The sequence below is a fragment of the Amphibalanus amphitrite genome, unplaced genomic scaffold (assembly GCF_019059575.1).
Source record: "Amphibalanus amphitrite isolate SeventyFive unplaced genomic scaffold, NRLGWU_Aamphi_draft 002272F_arrow, whole genome shotgun sequence".
Lineage (NCBI taxonomy): Eukaryota > Metazoa > Arthropoda > Thecostraca > Balanomorpha > Balanidae > Amphibalanus > Amphibalanus amphitrite.
The window spans coordinates 28,802-48,928 of NW_024883755.1; the positions used below are offsets into that span (position 1 = coordinate 28,802).

The 20,127-nt window shown below is 47.5% G+C and overlaps 6 protein-coding genes across 8 annotated transcripts; 1 reads left to right on the forward strand and 5 right to left on the reverse strand.

Moving 5' to 3' along the window:
• Nucleotides 1-921: 921 nt before the first annotated feature.
• On the reverse strand, nucleotides 922-2,512 carry LOC122376748 (protein SPT2 homolog). The gene is made up of 3 exons (XM_043356690.1): nucleotides 2,506-2,512; nucleotides 1,332-1,775; nucleotides 922-1,292 (listed from the first exon to the last, which is right to left on the reverse strand). The coding sequence occupies exons 1-3, from the start codon at nucleotides 2,510-2,512 to the stop codon at nucleotides 1,171-1,173; spliced, it is 573 nt and encodes a 190-aa protein (XP_043212625.1). The 3' UTR covers nucleotides 922-1,170.
• Nucleotides 2,513-3,165: 653 nt separating this feature from the next.
• LOC122376740 (hyphally regulated cell wall protein 3-like) lies at nucleotides 3,166-5,471 on the reverse strand. Its single transcript, XM_043356677.1, has 4 exons — nucleotides 5,356-5,471; nucleotides 4,801-5,070; nucleotides 4,043-4,261; nucleotides 3,166-3,659 (listed from the first exon to the last, which is right to left on the reverse strand). The coding sequence occupies exons 2-4, from the start codon at nucleotides 4,969-4,971 to the stop codon at nucleotides 3,531-3,533; spliced, it is 519 nt and encodes a 172-aa protein (XP_043212612.1). The 5' UTR covers nucleotides 4,972-5,070; nucleotides 5,356-5,471; the 3' UTR covers nucleotides 3,166-3,530.
• Nucleotides 5,472-7,977: 2,506 nt separating this feature from the next.
• Nucleotides 7,978-12,462, reverse strand: LOC122376741 (medium-chain acyl-CoA ligase ACSF2, mitochondrial-like). Of its 3 annotated transcripts, none has more exons than XM_043356681.1 (3): nucleotides 12,332-12,462; nucleotides 9,853-10,545; nucleotides 7,978-8,734 (listed from the first exon to the last, which is right to left on the reverse strand). In XM_043356681.1, the coding sequence occupies exons 2-3, from the start codon at nucleotides 10,417-10,419 to the stop codon at nucleotides 8,723-8,725; spliced, it is 579 nt and encodes a 192-aa protein (XP_043212616.1). In that variant the 5' UTR covers nucleotides 10,420-10,545; nucleotides 12,332-12,462; the 3' UTR covers nucleotides 7,978-8,722. The 3 variants fall into 3 exon arrangements, with proteins under 3 accessions (XP_043212616.1, XP_043212615.1, XP_043212614.1); XM_043356680.1 differs by having other exon boundaries at nucleotides 9,712-10,545; nucleotides 12,332-12,451; XM_043356679.1 differs by lacking the exon at nucleotides 7,978-8,734 and having other exon boundaries at nucleotides 9,302-10,545.
• LOC122376742 (medium-chain acyl-CoA ligase ACSF2, mitochondrial-like) lies at nucleotides 7,978-12,484 on the reverse strand. Its single transcript, XM_043356682.1, has 2 exons — nucleotides 12,397-12,484; nucleotides 7,978-8,889 (listed from the first exon to the last, which is right to left on the reverse strand). Exon 2 carries the CDS (start codon nucleotides 8,818-8,820, stop codon nucleotides 8,143-8,145), a length of 678 nt encoding a protein of 225 aa, XP_043212617.1. The 5' UTR covers nucleotides 8,821-8,889; nucleotides 12,397-12,484; the 3' UTR covers nucleotides 7,978-8,142.
• A 2,258-nt stretch (nucleotides 12,485-14,742) lies between these two features.
• Nucleotides 14,743-15,728, reverse strand: LOC122376744 (cuticle protein 16.5-like). The gene is made up of 2 exons (XM_043356683.1): nucleotides 15,687-15,728; nucleotides 14,743-15,440 (listed from the first exon to the last, which is right to left on the reverse strand). Exons 1-2 carry the CDS (start codon nucleotides 15,693-15,695, stop codon nucleotides 14,976-14,978), a joined length of 474 nt encoding a protein of 157 aa, XP_043212618.1. The 5' UTR covers nucleotides 15,696-15,728; the 3' UTR covers nucleotides 14,743-14,975.
• Nucleotides 15,729-18,231: 2,503 nt separating this feature from the next.
• LOC122376747 (cuticle protein 16.5-like) lies at nucleotides 18,232-19,343 on the forward strand. Its single transcript, XM_043356689.1, has 2 exons — nucleotides 18,232-18,316; nucleotides 18,649-19,343. Exons 1-2 carry the CDS (start codon nucleotides 18,305-18,307, stop codon nucleotides 19,171-19,173), a joined length of 537 nt encoding a protein of 178 aa, XP_043212624.1. The 5' UTR covers nucleotides 18,232-18,304; the 3' UTR covers nucleotides 19,174-19,343.
• Nucleotides 19,344-20,127: the final 784 nt, after the last annotated feature.

Sequence of the window (20,127 nt, forward strand, 5' to 3'; positions counted from 1 at the left end):
TTATCTAATTATATAATATGTTCCTCGCTCGAGCACTTAACAATGGCACAACATTTTGCTTTGATTTCCTTCTTCAATTCAAATAAAACGCAACGCTAAGGCGGCCGCACACTAGGCCGTTCGGCGGGCGACATTCCGCAAAAACGCAATTCCGTGGCGACATTACGCTTTCGTGGACGCCGAATCAGCTGCCGAAACGACAAAATTACCAGCCGACCGCTGCCAGCTAGCTGTCCGCGGGTAGAGTGCGCATGCGCGCGAACAGCCGCGGAGTTGCGGAAAAAGCTGGACCGGTTCAGCTTTTTCCGCGGCGACGCCGCGGACACCCGAAATTGTGAAACTTGAAACTCACCAACTATTGATGGAGCAGCCGAGAAATAGACTTCACTTGATAAAAAATCGTAGCGGCACTTCTTTCCCCATATTAAATGTTTTTTTATACACTTCATTGGTTATTCCAATAATGGGTTACTATGTGCCTCTCCACAATTGTCTTTAGGTTTCTTGCACTTGTCGACAAACACGGTTGTTAACATTAATCACGAGCTTTATTTTTTGCAACTTCCTCCAGAAATTATGTCAAATTAATAGATATTCAAAACTTTATTGTACAGAAATATAGCATAATCGCATTAAATAAGCAAATATTATATTTGCTTAAATGTATTTAGTTTGCATTCGTTTATATTTATCATAAAATGTTTCACATAAAGTTCCTGAAAATACTAAGTAGAAAATCGCACCGCCGAATGGTCCTGTAAACTGCTGAAAACAAGCGGAAAGCCGCTGTAGGAATGTCGCCCGCGACATTCCGCTTTTGCGGAATCTCGCCCGCCGAATGGCCCAGTGTGCGGCCGCCTTTAGAGTTACTTGTCAAAGCTTTCGAACCACACATCCTCTTGTAAGTTTTATCCAGAATATTGACTCAGGGCACATGACTCTTCCAGAATCCAGACCACCATGAGGAAGCTCGTCATCCTTCTGAGTGTGGCCGCGCTGGTCAGTGCCGGTCGGCGCCTCGTTCAGCCGGGTTACGGAGGCTCGAGCGGCGGCGGAGGCGGCGGAGGCGGCGGCGGCGGCGGCGGCGGCGGTGGTTTCGGAGGCGGAGGAGGCGGGGGCGGAGGCGGAGGCGGAACTGGAAGCGGAGGCGGTGGAGGTTTTGGTTTCGGCTCAGGATCCGGAGGAAGTGGCCTCAGCGGAGGCGGCGGAGGTGGCGGAGGCGGTGGTTTCAGCCATGGAGGAGGAGCAGGTCTTGGTGGAGGTCTCGGCACCGGCGTGACTCACGGCGGCAGCTCAGGATTCGGTACCTCTGGAGCAACTCTCGGTGGGACGTCTGGTGGAGTCCACCCCGGTGGGTTTGTGGGGCAGCGCCCCACCACTGGGTTCGCCTCCAGTAACGCTGTCTCCAGCCAAACCACTGGACTTGGAGGAGCAGGAGGCTTTGGGGGAGGAGCTCATGGTGGTCAGGTAGGGGCTGGAGGATTTGGAGGTGTTGGAGGGGCTGGGGGTGGATTCGCTGGAGGACACGGAGGAGCTGCAGGAGGATTTGGAGGAGGAGCAGGAGGATTTGGAGGAGTTTTGGGTGGCGGACTTGGTGGCTTTGGAGGAGCCACCTCTACCAGTAGCAATACGGGAGCAGTTAGTAACCAGTCTGGAGGACTTTTCGGAGGAGCGGCCACGGGATCCGCCAGCGGTAACGTCGTTTCCGGCACATCTTCCGGTGGAGGAGTGACGTCTTCGGTCACCTCTGTCGGCTCCAGTGCTGGGGTGAGTATCTTACATCACTGCAGAGAATATAGACACTGTGCGTTTCTGCTTTAGAAGTTACCAAATCACGTTGAGAAAGTTAAGGCTTAGCAAATAACGTTAGCTATCAAGTAACTTTAGTTTCGTTTAATTAGTTATGTCACACTGTTACCAAATCAAGTTGTTTCTGACGTCTCAATCATCATGGATTTTAATTGTTCGTTCTTTAAGCTTGGGTCTCTAACCAATTCGCGCAAGTACTCGTACAGTATAGACTAGATAAACAACAAGCGCCACGCGTATAACTTTATGGTTTCATGCAACTCACCTGTGTCATGACAACATTGTCCCGCATTTTTCAGGGATCTACGAGCGGATTCGGAAGTACCAGCCAGAACTCGGCACATGCGAGCAACACACAGAGCACCTCTACGGGACTTCTGTTCGGTCAGCCCGTTAATCCCTACCACTGAAAACTTGGAATCGCTTCAGGCATCACAGCCTACTGAAGAAACGATCAATTAAAGAATTTCAGAGCTGTTTACGTAGGTGGTACAGATGGTTGATCTTGTTGGTGTTTATAAGAAAATCGTCATTGCTGTTACTTTGTTACTTACCCGTTGTTAGTCGGAGGCTGTGTGAATTTTTTCGGTCGAAATATATCTGTAGCAATAGGAAGGTGGTTTTTGGTGGTTACTTGTTTGTGGAATCATGACATATGTAGAGGAGAGGCTCAGTGGTTTATTAGAACTGAACGACCAGCCATCGTGTGATTGCCTTGAAACCGTAAGAGAACAACATCTACATACAATAGACGTATGAGCCGCGAGGTTAAAATCCGATGCATGCTGCATACCAATACAATACATACCAATGCTGCACCATATCCACCATAAGTATATCCTACTCCATCCCCAATTCAGTTTTCTATTTTAGTCACAACCCTTGACTGCATAGTGCATGTCTAAGGACATCTTCCGGCAAAGACCCCGCAGATTGATCCTTGTTCCGACGAGTACTGGCCAGGGTCGGGGATTCATGAATTTATTCATACAGCCTCGCAAACGCTGCAGCACTGGCAGATGGTCAGGGTAGTATGGAAGAACAGTATCGTCAAACCGGCCTTGGCATTTGACAGCCAAAGGATGTGCTATCCGGATTATACTGCCGTTTTTAGGCATATGAAAGTTTCTAGCCAATCTATAGTTAGGCCGATTTCGAGCTTGTGCCTTTTTACACTGAATACTCGAAATCAGCTGTTTTTAGATACAAGCTAACATATCCTGTAATCTTACGTAGCTGGTAACTATCAATATATTATATAGTTTTTAAGCGTAGCGTATGTATCAGAATTTGAACCATTACCTCGCAAAGTCGACGTAAAATATTCCAGTTTTCGGGAGGAAGCGGTGAAACCAATCAATAGGGCTCATTTTATTGTCATCAATAGCCATGCGACATGTGCACTTGCCACGCATCCACTCTCAAGGCTGCAGCGTTCATTTACCATGCACAACTACCGCGTATTTTCCCACATTGTAAAACAGATGTGCATCTATTCATGAGTCTATTCATGAGTCGATGACGTCCAATCCATCTCAGCGTGATGTGCACGTAGCACAAGACATCGCTGCCACTCAGAGCACGGCTGGTAAAACCGTCCTGCAAAATCACTTAGGCAGGCCTAGCGGCTAGCGACTGGCCGGTCCTGCGCAGCGTCTTCACTCTCTTGCGAGTTTGGAGAATAGCCTCCAGTGATATCAGATAAAAATAGCATGTAGCTTTTAGCCCCCGAACTGATTTGACGTCGCTCCTGCATTGGAGAATGACAGCATGCCTCCAAAAGGACCCGTCACTTGAAGGTTCGTAGCGTGCGCGTTGTTGATACTGACACCATTGCCGGTCGTTGAACCCTGAAAAGTGACAGATTAGACGGTGTAAATGGCCGTGAGAATTGCTATGTTCCTTTCAGGCAGGTGACTTCAAGGGGGCTTTCTCACATTTTTAAATTATTGACAGCTGACAGCAATTGAGTCAGTTTTGTCATTTATTCATTCATTCATTCATTCATTCATTCATTCATTCACTCATTCATTCATGTGTTCACTTATCCATTTATGTATTCATTCCTTTATCCATTCATTCACTCATTCATTCGCTCATTCGCTCATTCATTCATTCATTCATTCATTCATTCATTCATTCATTCATTCATTCATTCATTCATTCATTCATTCATTCATTCATTCATTCATTCATTCATTCATTCATTCATTCATTCATTCCAGATACTCACTCCGGCGGCGACGCTGACGCCGTTGACGGCTGAGTTGCCCCCCAGGCCGGACGTTTGTCCATTAATCACGTTCGCTGAGGCTGAGCCCGTGCTTGTGCTAGGGCGGCCGATGAATCCATTGTTGTTGAACCCATTGTTGAATCCGTTGTTGAATCCGTTGTTGAACCCATTGTTGAAGCCATTGTTGAAGCGATTGTTTAATAGGCCGTTGATGATGGGCTGTGGATAGTTGACGGTCATTGGTCAGAAACAACTAGGTGGTCTGAATTTGTGTCATGATTGTTGTTATATAATTACAAATCATTTTGTGCAATGCAAACCAAGCTGAAACTAAGCCCACGATTGTACAATTCGCGTAATCTTATGACACTTATTTTGCAATGTAGGTCATTAAGGATTATAATTATCTGCTTATCATAAACCCGTCAGCAAGCGGTGCTTTACATAAAAAGTCGCCATATCCCTTGTCAAACAACTTCTTAATTTGATTAATTGCGACGTATTTGGCATGTGAAATTAACCAGTAGAGATGAAATCCAGAGATATTAAAATGTCCATATCCAAAGGGTTTTGCAATACAGCTGGAAATAGGTTAAGTAGACGGTATGTTCTTTTGAACGTCGCTCTGTGAATTTGGCTTATTTGCATAAACAGTGTAGTGAATTTTTTCTGACCGGGATGCCACTGAATTTGAGATGTACCTTGTACTCAAACCTCTACATGAGCAAGTATATTTCACTTATTTCATTTTTACTCACGAATCTGCCCCCTTGTGGTGCGACTATGAGTCCGGGCCTCCTGTGTCCTCCAAACCTTCCTCCTCCGCGGTTTCCAAACCTTCCGCCAAACCTGTTTCCATGGAAACGCTGTGGAAAGCCGCAGGCCGCCGCCACCAGCAGAACCGAAACCAGGAGCCTCAGGAACCACATGCTGGTGCCTGAAGCTGCTGCTGCTGCTGCTGCTGCTGCTGCTGCTGCTGCTGCTGCTGCTGCTGCTGCTGCTGCTGCTGCTGCTGCTGCTTGGATTGGCTGCAGAATAGAATTTGAAGTAAATAAGACGTAAATTTAGAATGACAACAGCCGTTTTCACGACGGGCCATCTGGGGCGAACGCCGACCTAATTTGACCAAATCTTTTATCTGCACCAAATCTCTTACACCAAATATATTCATATCATGGATTCATATCAATGTTCTAATCGAAAATAATGTCAACAAAACGTAAAAATATTGAAAATAATGTAAGTGACGATCCATACTTATCAAAGCTACATTTCATATTACTCCTATCTCAATGATCCATTTAGTAACTGACCTGCTCAAAACACGATCGCACTGCACACTGTTCACGCACCGGCTGTTTAACTCGAACTGCAAGTACCCTGCGCACCACCACTGTACATATAGACTCAATGTAATCCTCCGAAAGGTCATCCGATCCGTCCGGGGAGGATTAGCATTTTTCAGGCAGGTTCCTTTGAATACCGGCCCAGCGAGTTAGTCTGGAGGGTTCATGTGACATTCTGTATTTGGTAGGGCGGACGGTGGGCGGTGGACGGTGGACGGTGGACGGTGGACGGTGGACGGTGGACGGTGGACGGTGGACGGTGGACGGTGGACGGCGGACGGCGGACGGTGGACGGTCTCAAAATAAATGATTGTAGTCAGCGAATTTTCAAGGTAAGCCTAAACATAATAAATGATAATATATAGAACGCTAAGCGATTGAAGATGAAATGGTGAAGCAAAAACATGAGCCTCGAAACACGAACTATTACATTTTAAGCGTCAAAGACCTACGTGTCTCTCTGTCCTTGGCATTTAAATGCACTAGCCGCTAGCATTGCATGTCTCTTCATGCATATAAATTCAACGATCACATACTTAAAGCGGCCGTCGTCCATCTGACCCGCGCAGTTATCTCCTGGCGCTCACGTACATACATATGTAAAGAGAGTTCCCCTCCCTCTCCATCGCGCTGATTCTCGCTGTAAGCTGTAGGTGGCACTGCTGTCGCTATTCTGCTGCGGTACTAGGCCGGCGCTCTGTGAGATGTCCGAGGACGATGAAACAAGTGTTGATTGCTGAACTCACGCTGTTTGCGGTTTCTGGGTTGAAAAATAGAAAAATGCACCATGTAATGTGTGGTGTTCCTTGCTAGTCAAGCAGGCCTAAAATGTCTTAGCCCCAGAAAAACAGTATTTATCCTGCCATAGCTCTAACGCCATCTGGGCCCACTAAGCAATCGCTCAACGAGCTATGGTACGCCGTAGAGGTCGCTAGCGAGGCAAGGCCGACCGAACATCTATCCATGAACTAACCCTCGCCCGCACATGGGGGGGGTGGTTGCCACCCCCCCCAGGTAGTCTTTCTGCTCTGCACTCAACATTTTTAGAGCTAGAAGGCTGATTTTTCGTATAGCTGCTCCTCTATCCTTTCTTGATGTCCACTGAAAAATTCAAGTTTCTGTGATTTTTGGTTTCGGAGATATGACCTTGTTTTTCAGGTCATGTCATGACCCGAATGGCCAATTCTCAATATCTTGCGTTTGCCATGGGCCTTATGAGCTTTTGACACCCTGATTTCGGCCTTTTTTGCCAGTCTTACCTCCAACCTATCATGGAACATGTTGTCCGACGATGTACAGGGGTCAAGGTCAGGGTCAAGGTCAACCTAGGTCATCTAAGATAATTGCGTTTTAGGCAAGCTGAATTTACTTTTTTTGAAGTTTTTTGACTGCATTTTTGGTAAAAGCTTCTTAGATCATGATTTCATGCAATATGGACCCAAAAACAATCGGTGCACACATCAGTATACACACAGACACACACAGACATACAAACACATATAATTGACCTTGACCTAACTTGACCTGAAATGACCTCAGCAGCAAAATTCTGGTCGGGTAGTGTGACAAAGAGGTTCTAGCTGGCTTGGCACCAGAAAACAGCATCATCATCGGTATCTGATAAGCAGCACACTTGATTTTCAACGGTGACCCAAAACAGCAACATTTTTTAGTTTGACCTGACCTGGAAGGTCAATGACTGACCTGAGAAGGTAAAACTGGGTATCATTGGATTCGTCTCTTCCCAAAGAATCTTTTTGGTCTTTACTGCTAAGCTCTATCTCCAACAGGAACGAAATGGCGCGGGGGGGGGGTGGCAACCACCCCCCCCCCCATGTGCGTTCTAGGATGGGAAAATGGCATGTGCGGGCGAGGGCTAACCTTGGTGAGCAATCTTTTTTAATATTATTCTGTCAGCCAGCAACTTCAGAGGCCAACTGTTTTCTTGTAGAAATTCGTACGCGTTTAAAAAGATTATTAAAAAGAATAAGATGCCATGGAATATATTCAATTTGGGTACGCATTGAAAAGCGACTGACATCTCTGTACTGTAGTATGTTTGCATTATATCCAACAAGCAGTTGAATTCTAACATACATCGCGAGAACGCGACCACACGAATGTGTATCAGCAAAGTGGCTATGTTTAGCTCGTGCAAGTGTCGTGTCCGGGTGCACTTACAAAACACTGTCTACTACGACTTCTGGTGGCGAGTGTTTATTTCATTACGCCGTGTAGACTGTAGAGTGAGGGACCTGACATTGGACATTGGCAGTCCAGAGTCCGTATACTCTGTGATTTTGTCTGGGTGACATCCAGCTAAAATATCGCAGTACTAGTACGGTGGTCAGCTGTTCACAGGAAAACAACATTTCAAATGCATCTGTTATTGTAAATCACATATAAATGATAGATATGAAGCATGTTTCCTATGTATGTAAACTTCCGGCACAGTTCAGCTCTATCGTATGTCTGTAAAACAGTCACTTTAACAATCAAACTTTATCCAAGGACTGAAAACAAACGACTGTTCAATTACCATTCAGCTCTATCGTATGTCTGCTTTACAGACATACGATAGAGCTGAACTACATTCAGTGTATAAAACGTTCGAAACTTGTTTCCAAACATTTTATCAAACATTGAAAAGGGGTGTAACACTGGCAGAATGATAAACGTTTCAACACATATGACAATGCAGAGTTTGCTTCACCTGAGTTCGGACGATACAAGGTAAAATCCACAAAAGCCGTTTCACTTTTCAGATCCCAGTTCCATTGTCATGATCTCGCGCATGGCAAACTTCTGAATTTTGCCCGTCACCGTCTTGGGAAAGTCATCCCTGAACTGTATATAACACGGGATCTTGTGATGTGCGATCCTTCCCTTGCAGAAACTCCTGATATCATGCTCCGAAAGACAGCAGTGCTCTCGAGTTCTGATCCAAACCGCCAGCTCCTCTCCCATCCTCTCATCGGGAACTCCAAACGCTGATGCTTCCAAGACGTCTGGATGGGTCATCAAGAAGTCCTCCACCTCAGTCGGGTAGATGTTCTCTCCTCCGCGAATCACCATGTCCTTGGCACGTCCGACGATCTTGACGTAGCCGTCTTCGTTCATCACAGCCACATCGCCGGTGTGGAACCATCCCGAGGGAGTCAGACACTCCGCCGTCTTCTCTTCGTCGTCCCAGTATCCGAGGAAGAGGTTGTATCCCCGCATACAGAGCTCTCCGGCGGTGCCGACGGGAAGCGTCCTGCCGTGTTCGTCCACCACCTTCAGCTCAGTGTGGTCAAGAGGGTAGCCCACGGTGCCGCAGCGATGCTCAACATCGTCAGAGGGATAGCTGAGGGTCAGAATGGGACCGGTTTCAGTTAGACCGTATCCAACAATCGATCCAGTCATGTTCATTTCGCTCATCATTGCCTCCATGAGGTGGAAGGGCACAGGTGCTCCGCCGATGAACCCGCTGTGCAGTGAGCTGATGTCGTAGCGTCCCTGCTTGGAGATGTTAACCATGTCAACAAACATTGTAGGAGTGCCGTACATGTGAGTACACCAGGCGCGGATACAAGGGGGGGGGCCATGGGGGCCATGGCCCCCCCCCTTGGCCTATTTTTTCAAAAATAAAATAAAAAGTTAAAAAGTTAAAATGCTGAAAAGGGGGCCTCCTGAAAATAAAGTGGCCGAAATCCGATGACTTTTTTTTAACCTACCCACTTAGTTATTTCTTAGAAGACTAGCTGAGAAGACTTCTTTGTTAGAAGATTGGTAAAGCTTTTCATAACTTGGAGGTCTCTTATACTCACAGAGATGACCACTTTTACAGGGCCTCCTAACCTGCACAGAGGGCCTCCAAGCCTGCACAGATGTTGAGATGTTGCCTGAACAGCTAGATAAGCTCAATAGACGCAGTTTTTTTGGGGGGGGGCCAACAAGTGGGAAGATGGGGCCTCCAACAGGTGGGATTATGGGGGGGCCTCCTGGTTTCTAATGGCCCCTCCCTTGGAGATTTTCTGGATCCGCCCCTGGAGTACACTTCTCGACTTCGGTAGCTTGAAGAGCAGCTACGGCGTCAAAGGCTTCCGAAGGAAATACCAGGGTGCTTCCAAAGAGAGGCGCAAGAACGGAACCGGCAACGCACCCAAAGGCGTGGTAGAGCGGCACAGGAGTGCAAACGCGGACAGAGAGCTGGTCGAAACCAGTGCGGGACCCCATCTGCTTCATGTTATTGACGATGTTGTGGTGGGAAAGGGTGGCTCCCTTGGGAAGACCTGTGGTCCCTGAGGTGAACATGATGCTGCAGGGATCGTCGCAGCTAACCTGCGCCTGACGTCGCTCCAGCTCCCCGGAAAGCGACTCTTTTCCAGCGTCCAACAGGTCATCGAAGCGCAGAACGCCACGACGTCGCTCTCCCCCAATCATGACGATGTCGCGCAGCTGGGGGAGCTTCTCTGACCTCACCGTCAGCGGTACGCCGGCCTCTCCGTCCGCCAGCGCCGGCACCAACTCCGTCAGCATCGTGTAGTAGTCGGACGTTCTGTACCCCTGGCCAGCGACCAGCGTCCGGACGCCCACCTTCCGCAGACAGTACTCCAGCTCGCGACTCTGGTACGCCTGGTTCACGTTCACCAGCACCAGGCCCGCCTTGGCCGCAGCATACTGCGTCAGAAGCCACTCGTATTTATTCGTCGCCCAGATACCAATCCGGTCACCTTTCTCCAGGCCGAGGGAAAGAAATCCCCTCGCCAGCCGATCCGCCTCCTGCCGGACCTCCAGCCACGTCCTCCGGATGTCCTGGTGGACGAAGATGACGCCTTCCCTGGTGCCGAAGTCGCTCGCCGCGCGGTCCAGGACGTCGGAGAGAGTGTGGTGTACCAGAGGCACGGTTCCCGGACAGTGCAGGTAACTGTCTCGTAGGCGCGTGGCTGGAGGACGTCTCTGCAGTGCTGAGGTGGAGGAATGTCTTGTGACGAATGTTCGACCAACCAGCCTGAGGCATGGCGTGATGGTGGTTTTGATAAACAACATTTTGTGGCTTGTGTATTCAAAGCTGTCTTATTCGATGAACAGTTGGCAACGGACGGTGAAGAATGACAAATTGCTTATGCTGTCCCAGTATCAGCAATATAATTAGGTTCCCTTGAAGCACGAATCCTGAAAAAGAAGGACATTTCTCACTTATCATTGCATGCTGAAGAGAACAAGCATGTTTTACATCACCCATGGTCAGCCGATATTTCAAATATGCTTCCTAACACGCGCACTTGTATTGAGTTGTGTACAAGTGACCACTGCAGTTGAAAGGATACATTTTATGTGCTAAGGGTTTTTGGCCGTTTTCACGACGGGCTATCCGGTGAGTGCACCTAATTTGACCAAATCTGCACCTAATCTCTTTTACAGCAAATATCTGTATTTTATGAATATATTTCAGCGTTTTCATCGATGATACTCTCTGATAATATGTCAAAGCAGGCATATAAGCAATTAGTGCAACCCTACCTGACAGCTAGTAAGAAAAACACTGAACCTGATTTGACCAAAGCTGCACCTGATCTGCACCAAATGTGCACCAGATGTGTACCAGATGGCCGTCGTGAAAACGGCCAATATCCAGCGAACCATGTCCAGGAAAAACAATGCGCAAATTAGTTAATAATTTGTTTTCATCTGGAGCTATATTCAGTAGACTTTTGCTCTTTTCATTGTTACGATAACAACGTTCAATGACTCATTCAAATGTCAATAAACGTTGCGACATGTTTTTTAACCCTCGCATGTGTAGGGGGAGGTCGAATGGATCCCCCCCATGGTTTTTCGCAAATAACTCGCGCAAAAAGTGCGACAAAACTCTCAGTACCCTCGAGTTGATCAATTTTACACCTACTCTGAAAATTTCATGACCTTGACCCAAGTGACCTTTGACCTGTGACCTATTTGTCGAAGCCATGTTTGGCCGGAATGGCGATTTGGTGTATGTCGGCTCGCATTAGCCGCGCGTTTGCTAGCTTTTCGTGGTTTCAAACGTTCAAACATTTAAATTGATGTTACTCCAATGCATTAGGGTGGATGTCAAGGTCACCTGAAGGTCAGGTCAAGTCATGACCTTTGGTGATCTCGGTTCACTTTTTCAAGTTTTACATGTCTCCAGGCTAGTTTTTGGAGCTGAATTCGAATTTAGAAACCATTTGAACATTTCCGAAGTAGTTTTGGTGCCTTCGTAACATGTTACATAGCTTTTAGAGGTGGTTGACACGTACTACAAATACCCGTCACGACCCCTACTGGTTGACCTGACCTGACCTGACCCGACATGGTCTAAATGCTTAAAAACAGCATCTGCAATCAAAACTAACACGATATTAACCGTTTTCACGACGGCCATCTGGTACACATTTGGTGCACATCTGGTACAGATTAGGTGCAGATTTGGTCAAATCAGGTTCAGTGTGTCTCTTAGCAGAGCTATCAGCTAGGGTTGCACTAATTGCTTATATGCTTGCTTTGTCATATTAGCATAGAGCATCATCGAATAAAACACTGAAATGAATTAATAAAATGAAGACATTTGCTGGAAAAGAAATTAGGTGCAGATTTGGTCAAATCAGGTGCATTCGCCGGATGGCCCATCGTGAAAACGGCTATTCGTGATCAGCACCCCGAAAAACCCTCAGCAGCCACAGTCTACGACTGTCCAACAGGTCCCGATTTTCCCGACTTTTGGGTTATTGACCTGACCTGGAAGGTCAACCAATGACCTAGGACCTTAAAATTGGGTATCATTGGCTTGGTCCAACGACCCCCCCCCCCCCCTACACATTAGAAACTAGCGTACGCCGCACACATGCAAGGTTAACGCTATAAACAGTGAACAGTTTATGATAATATTTATACGACTTCCTCCACGCAGTATTCATAAGCGCAGGCTAATCTTACTTACCCAAGTTAGCCCGAGCCTGAGTCAACTCCTCTCCATACAAACACACAAACAGTCGTTACAATTACCGAACGCTCCGCGGCACCCGTCTCGACACAGCGCTCCCGCCCGACAGGGTGTCGCTGTCGGACTGCGTGGCCCGCTCAGTCACACGGACAAGTTCGGTGCCAATGACCTAGCGTCTCAAGGCTGGACGGGTAAACAAACGTTCACTATGGGCCAAGATTTGGGGGAGATGGGTAGAGGGAGGGGTGACAGGGAGGAGGTGAGTTGGCATTCGCATAGGTGACGTAGGAAGGAGGGAGGGAGAGAGGAGACTGGAGAGGAGGAGGAAGGGAGAGGAAGATGAATAGAAAAACAGTATAGTTAGACAGACTGATAGAGAGGCTGTCAAGCAAAAAAGACAGTCAAAACAAAAACAGAGACAAAGACGAGGATCGAGAGCTAGAGAGAGAGAGAGAGAGAGAGAGAGAGAGAGAGAGAGAGAGAGAGAGACAGACAGACAGACAGACAGACAGACAGACAGACAGACAGACAGACAGACAGACAGACAGATAGACAGACAGACAGACAGACAGATAGACAGACAGACAGACAGACAGACAGACAGACAGACAGACAGACAGACAGACAGACAGACAGACAGACAGACAGACAGACAGACAGACAGACAGACAGACAGACAGACAGACAGACAGACAGACAGACAGACAGACAGACAGACAGACAGACAGACAGACAGACAGACAGACAGACAGACAGACAGACAGAGAGAGAGAGAGAGAGAGAGAGAGAGAGAGAGAGAGAGAGAGAGAGAGAGAGAGAGAGAGAGAGAGAGAACCAGATGTAGTTAATAGCAGACATTGGCAAAAACAAGATGAAGAGGCAAAAGACGGAAAAAAGCAAGAGACTAACAGAGACATAGAGACACACACGAGGGATATAGGGTCACAGTCTTGAATAAGTGTTCTCATAGACTCAGAACGATAACGAGACAGAAATTAATAAACAGATACACACCCCAAACTCATCCCACGGACTCTTCGGGGCAAAGTAACCGACAGCTTAAAGGAAAAGGGCCACCTTTAACATGGGGATTGAAACTGAGATAGCCATATTGTAGCCCATGTCCGAAAACCTATCTGTCTACCTCCTTACGGCCGATTTCGGCCTCCATTCGTAGTAATCGGCAATTTTAAAAGAAAATACGCCAGGAATGCGTCCTTATCCCAGGAATGCGTTCTTATCCGACAATACAGCCACCCGCGGCGAGGCTTTGGTTTTTTACCAATCAGCTCCAACCAGCTCAGCTTTAACCAATCAGCTTATCTGACACAATCCGACGAGTCTGTCTTCTGAACGCTGATTGGCTTGAGTGTGACGTCATCGCTATGCCATCATACAGTAGGTGCCGTAGAGAGTATCAACTTAGTACCAATATGTTAAATAGTTTTAAATACTTTTTCGCGAATTGTGCACTTCTGGCACCAGTTTTAAAAAGAAAATGAAAAATAATAATGTCAAAATGAAAAACAACGATATCTTCATATTTCACGAAGGTGGCCCCTTTCCTTTAAGATTAGATCCTATCTTTGTATAAGTGTCGTTTGTTGGGCTTGTCTGATTCGTCTTCTTTTGTTTTATCAGTCCTTGTAGATATTGTTTCGGTGGGAGACAATTGAATAAACCATAATACTCGTAAGTATAGTGCTAGAAGGAGGTGGCGATGGTAACATAGTGCAGAATACCGGATCGTTTCATGGAGCATTCAAGTTATCTATGACAATGTAAGCCAGTCCAGACACCTGAGAAAAAAAAAATGGTCACGAGAAATGCATGCGAAACAAAAGGTAACTTGCGTGAAATGTTTTCATGGGCCTCAAGTCGGGTTTATGATGGCTATTAAAGCGTTAAATAATGTTTTTTCTTCTACTGCTTGTTCACTCCAATCTTTGGTCTTCTTGTTATCTTCCAGTCGGCTACTGGATGTGGATATGTGTGGCTCCCTACGGCTGATAATTTTAGAAGTTGTGACCCAAATATGCCATCAAAAATGGCTTCAAAACGGTTGAACCTAATGACAAAATCAGTATGTCTTGAGACTAGCAGGAAGTCCAAATAATGCAGGCTGAAATTGTTTTTGGATAAAAAGGAATTGTGATTTTTGAAAGTCTTGCCGATTTTCAAGTAACTCGCCGACTGCGTAAAAAATGGGCCAAGCACGGAGCCCTGGGGTATCCTAAACAAGCTTATCTTTTGTCGTTCGCTCAGTGATGCTTCGTGATGCCATATGTTTTTTCTCATTTCTGATAATTTAATTGGGTAAATTACCTAAACATGTTTTTTAACTGTACCTGATAAAAGTGGAGATGAATTCATGCTAATATTTTATGTGCTTGAAACAAAGTCATGCATACTGATGATACATAGATGAAATATATTTATGATATGCGTACACTGATGAAATGCACATCACAGTACAGTTTGAATACCTCTGCAGATCACACCTGAAGTTTTGTGGTTTCCAGCAAACATCAGACGAGTTTGTTACCCTCGTGATAGCCTCTGCTGGATGAAACCTGTTCAGCTTTAACCAGCAGACTGCCACACGAAAGCGAGGGAAAGAAGGGGCGACATCTGACACAGCTTATTCCGCAGCCTCGACGGCAGGCTCAGCCTTGGCCTCCTCGACCTTCTCGAAGGTCAGGGGCAGACCCAGGCCGGCGTAGCCGTAGCCGTAGGGGGCGGCGTAGCCGTACGCGTGAGGAGCAGCGTAGCCGTACGCATGAGGAACGCCGGCATAGGTGACGGCGGGGGCGGCAGCGTAGGTGACGGCGGGGGCGGCAGCATAGGTGACGGGGTGCTCGACGGTGGTGGACTTGACGACGGGGGCTCCGTGGCTGTAGGAGACGCCGACCGCCTTCCGCACGGTGGAGACCACGGGGCTGACGGCGGCGTAGGCGTGCGCCTCGTCGGTGCGGTAGGCGAAGTTGCCGCCGAACCTGTGGCTCTGGATGACGGCCGAGTCGTGGGCGGGCGCCCGCAGGACGGTGGTGGCCGGCACGACCAGGCCGGCGCTGGCGCATGCCAGGGTAGCGAACAGGGCAACGAACTGCAAAGAAGGAGAAACTCAGGTCAGATATTGGCAGTCTAAACCACAATTAACTACTGATTGCCAAAAAATACTCTGGCCCCCTGAGGCAAAAAAAAAGATCATCCTCAAGAAAAGGCTTGAAGGAGTCTGTTTCGGTTTGCAGGGTCAGGGAAGTGCAAGAACGAAACATTGAGCTGCATCCCTGAATGTTGGTCCAAAACATGTTCTCTCTCATCCAAAGAAGCATTGTTCTGCTCAACTTACCACCTTCATGATGCTGCTGGCTGGGTGAGTCTGCAGAGGAGAGTGTCTCTCGAACAGGCGCCGTCGCCTTTATACCCAACACCCAGGTGACGTCACTCACAGCCCTCTGACGTCACTTGTGAAGGTCATCGGGGCAGGGCGGGGCTCTCGCGCGCTCTTCCAGGGCGGGTTCGCCGGGATGCCGCGTTCCTCGGGTGCTTCTGGGAGGGGACGGGGAGGGGAGGTGGGTTGAATCCGGAAGACGCCGACCCACCGGCTACCAATACCGACCATTCGAAACGAGCACTGACAAACCGTATTCTTTTCTTTATTCTTTATTATAAAGAATAAAGGTATTCTTTTCGGCATTCAGTGTGCGACGATCGATGCGATTTTTCTTGTATATGGCCTCGATATTTTCAAAGGAGATATCTGAGGCAGCCAAATAAATGGATGCCTAATTATGAAAAACGTGTTTTGTACACTTTAATTCCGAACAAAAATATAAGATATCGCTTAATTTTCCTCATAGCCGTAAATATGCAGATAATGATTGATCGGGTGCGCGATTTGCTGCTTTGCAATAAATGGTCGATACCTACAATATGAGTTGCAAATTCAGATCAAAGTCAATTGTTAAAGCTGAGCCAAAATCATCAACAGCAGTTCAATAAATCATGTGGCAATAGATTGAAAAAACGAAACGTGGAACATTTCTTAGCGGAAAGAAAGATCAACCCAGCAAGTAAAAAATCAGATTATTTGTTATTAAAAAAAAGTAAACAGGCAATGTATGACGCAAGAACGAAAAACATAGGTCCTAATCAACTTCCCTGGTAGACCCGTAAACAGTTTTGTTGTGATCTGTGCAGTGGTCCTTTTTAATTTCTCTTGAATCAAACACGGTTCGAAACCTGCCTTAGAAAAAAATTGTTGGCATATTGAGTGTGTCCAACGATTTGTAGTAACCCTCACCGGCCGAGGGGGTGGGGGGTTGCCGCCCCACAAAGGTTTTTTTGCGATAGCTCCAAACACGCTGGCGATGGAGAGCTGAAACTTGGTATACCTGACCTTTTATTCAAGCCACATCTTTTGACACCAACCGCATTTTCGGGGCAGGTCAGGTTCTTGTCCTATGACGTCATAAGCGAGCCTCTGCACGGTCTTCAGATGCTGCAACTTCGCAACGCCCTCACTGCCAGAGGAGCTCTCACAAGGAGATGAAAATTTCAGGATCTAGTATCCATTAGAAGTCTCACAACTTTTTAATCTAGGATTTTTTCTAAAGGTCATATGAGGTCAGGTCTTTTTTTGTGAACTCACTAGAGATGTCAATCGGATACCGGCTTTTTGGTATACCGATACCAAACCGATACCAACTTGGTAATGGTATTTCAAACTCAATGTTTTTGGTATTTTATTGGTATTATGAAACCTCACTAATGTATAAGAGGCTGTGAATTTGGTAAAAAGTTGGTATTTCCCTGGTTGGTTCGGTTTTGGTATTTTCCCATGGTTTTGGTTGGTATTTGGTTTGGTATCGGTATCCTGATTTTCTGTAATTGACATCACTAGAACTCACCATTAAAAATCAATGGGGAAAAATGAAAACTGCTATTTTGGCGCCGGGAACAATCTCATATTATCTCAACCACACGGAATCGTAATTTCATGCAATCCTTGCAAATTTCGATGTTTCACTTTTGTATGGTTGACCTTGCGTGACGTCATTTATGACGTTACTAGGGACATAAGAGTTTTTCGTCAATAACTCCTGATCAAAATTGAGCTAGCGAGTCAGGAAAGCCACCAATGGACTCGAGAAGACCTGCCAAATCGAATGATATGTGACTCGACCTCTTTCGACCAAGTTCATGACCTGGCGGGCTTTGACCTGACCGTGACCCGAGGTCAATACGTAAAGTGGAATTCAACCAAACAAAAACCATACCTTTTGACTCGCCTGAGCAAGGCGAGCACGATGCTGTCAAAATCGCGGCTCTGTGATCATTTTTTGCGAAGTTATTCGCCACAAACCGAGCTCGTACCTTGGGCCACTTGACCTGACCTAAGAGGTCACCGGTTGACCTGAGACCCTAAAATCAGGTACCAATCACTGCGTCTCGTAACGGGGCAAATGCTCGTTTTTCCGCGACTCTCTAGCTTCATTAGGGGTGAGACGACGAGACGGGTCGTAGGTCGTAGCCTACCCGCCATCGCCCCCCCCCCCCCACCCCCCACCCCCTCGGCCGGCGCGTATATAGAAAACCAATAGGTCCGGCGAGGGTTAAATAGCTCTCCGTTGCAGACGTCCAAGATTTGCCTCTGGTCGGTAACTGTTCCGGTTGTTTTTTAATAGAAAAACACAATTCTAACGAATAGTGTTTGTCTAATGAAGAAACAACCTGCGGTTAACATCCTGCTGCACCGTCTCTGCACATCCACGATTGCCCGAGACACGGACATCCCCGCCCCATCCCCGCTCGTGTCCGGGGTCTCACGGTCTGGGTGTGGTTCGGCCAGTGGTCCTATGGTCCCTCTGATTGGTCGCTCCGTGCCGTCCAGGGTCAGGCTCAGCTGAACGGTATAAAACCGGCAGACAAGGCGGAGACGGCACTCGCTCACACAACGCACCAATCATGAACCCCCTGGTGAGTTCCCAGTCCAATCCGAAAATGTAGCTAAAATGCTGGTTTGTCTATTTACAGTTTAACATTGGCAGTCCATGAAAGCATTAAGAAAATATTTAAAAATCTGACCTGGTTCCCTAACTTCTAATAAAAAATAAACGAAGCACTAAATGCAGAAATAGAGGGGCAAAAAGTTGGAGAACGTCTTAAAAGAATACCACTAAAAAAGTAGCAATGACTGCATATGACCATGCTTGGATATTTTGTGCCGAAAACTTGTGAATGAATCATGAAAAAAATGTTTCCTCCTATAAGCTCATTTCCGGTCTGACCTGCCCCACGCCGTGTTGCAGGTTGTCCTCAGCGCCCTGGTGGCGGTGGCCTGCGCCGCGCCCGGCCACTACAACCTGGCGGCCACCTACGCGGCGGCGCCGGCGATCACCTACGCGGCCGCGCTGCCGCACGCCGTCACCTACAGCAACGTGAACGCGGCCGTGCCCGGCCCGGTGCCCGACAACGGCCTGTCGCCCGGCCTGGACGCGCTGGTCAAGAAGACGGCCATCTCGGCGGCCGGCCGGCCGGTGACGCGCATCCAGCCGCACATCACGCGCACCGTGCCCGAGATCACGCACAAGCAGGTGGACGTGGCCGTGCCCGTGCCGCGGCCCGTGGCCAGGAAGGTGCCCGTGCCGGTGACCGCGCCGTACGCCGTCACGCCGGTGGTGGAGACCACCGAGGTGGTCCAGCCCGTGGTCCAGCCCGTGGTCCGGCACGCCGTCTCCACCTACTCCGCCCCCGCCTACGGCTACGCCGCCCCCGCCCACGGCTACGCCGCCCCCGCCTACGGTTACGCCGCCCCCGCCCCCGTCGAGTGGTAAACGCGACGGACTGCTGCTGCTGCCATCTTGTGGGGAAAATTTCGAATGTGCCTTTGAGTGAGAGAGACGTTTGAATTGTCACCTGCGCTGAAAACCAGGAAATGCATATATTCTGTTCATCATATCTCATATCATCTTATAATCTCAAATACATATTTTCAACGTGAAAAGATTGTTTCACTATGCATGGCCGCGTCTAAGCCAGCAAGGAGCGAGCATTATGATCCCTCTAATTCTTGTCTCCGTACATGGTTGCCCGAAACAACGTGAACGTACAGAGCCACAACGAACTATTCTTACCATTACATTGCGTCGGTTTTAGAGGTGTCAACCGGAAGCTTTATTTACACACTGATAGACATGTCGCCGTTCGAACTTACACTTGTTTTTGTTTTGATCACACGGTCAACTGCTTTGTCAGACATTCATATGTGACAGAGGGTATGGCGTTTGACAGGTTACGGCTGACTGTCATAAACGAAACGCCGAAACGAACCGAAACGTCGTAAACCGCATTTATTTGGTATGTGAGAAATGAGCATTTACTGAATACCGGTAAATGAAAATTTTTCTTTGGTGATCTGCATTAGTAGCGATATATAACCGTTTCAAGATTTTCTAGCATTATTGAGCATCGCAATCATTACAAAAGTGAGCTGCTGTGCAGAATAAGGCGACAGATCAACCCTTGGATCAACTATGCTTTCAAACATGCAAATCGTATTTTTCAAAAGATATCGAAGCACGCAATGCGTCATAAGAAGCATGCGGCATTCCTAAGGCCACCTACATACAAGGCAAAAATGAAAGTAGTTAATTTTAGTCCACCCAAGACCCAAGCCAGCTCAATGCTTAATCGCAAATTCACTTGAGAAAAAACGTGCTTAAGGGGCAATTGTGTAACACGTACCCATCATTTTTTCTTTCTTGCGTTTTTCTTCACAGCGTCTCTCT

What these genes read in the sequence shown, in the direction of transcription:
- LOC122376748 (XM_043356690.1), bottom strand. An exon ending in CGGGGTGGACTCCACCAGAC is followed by an intron (nt 1,293 to 1,331) that starts GTCCCACCGAGA and finishes CCGAATCCTGAG; the next exon opens with CTGCCGCCGTGAGTCACGCC.
- LOC122376740 (XM_043356677.1), bottom strand. Translation starts at nt 4,971, where the DNA reads ATGTGGTTCCTGAGGCTCCTGGTTTCGGTTCTGCTGGTGGCGGCGGCC. An exon ending in CACCACAAGGGGGCAGATTC is followed by an intron (nt 4,262 to 4,800) that starts GTGAGTAAAAAT and finishes AACTATCCACAG; the next exon opens with CCCATCATCAACGGCCTATT. An exon ending in GCGTCAGCGTCGCCGCCGGA is followed by an intron (nt 3,660 to 4,042) that starts GTGAGTATCTGG and finishes GTCACTTTTCAG; the next exon opens with GGTTCAACGACCGGCAATGG.
- LOC122376742 (XM_043356682.1), bottom strand. Translation starts at nt 8,820, where the DNA reads ATGGAGGCAATGATGAGCGAAATGAACATGACTGGATCGATTGTTGGA.
- LOC122376741 (XM_043356679.1), bottom strand. Translation starts at nt 10,419, where the DNA reads ATGTTGTTTATCAAAACCACCATCACGCCATGCCTCAGGCTGGTTGGT.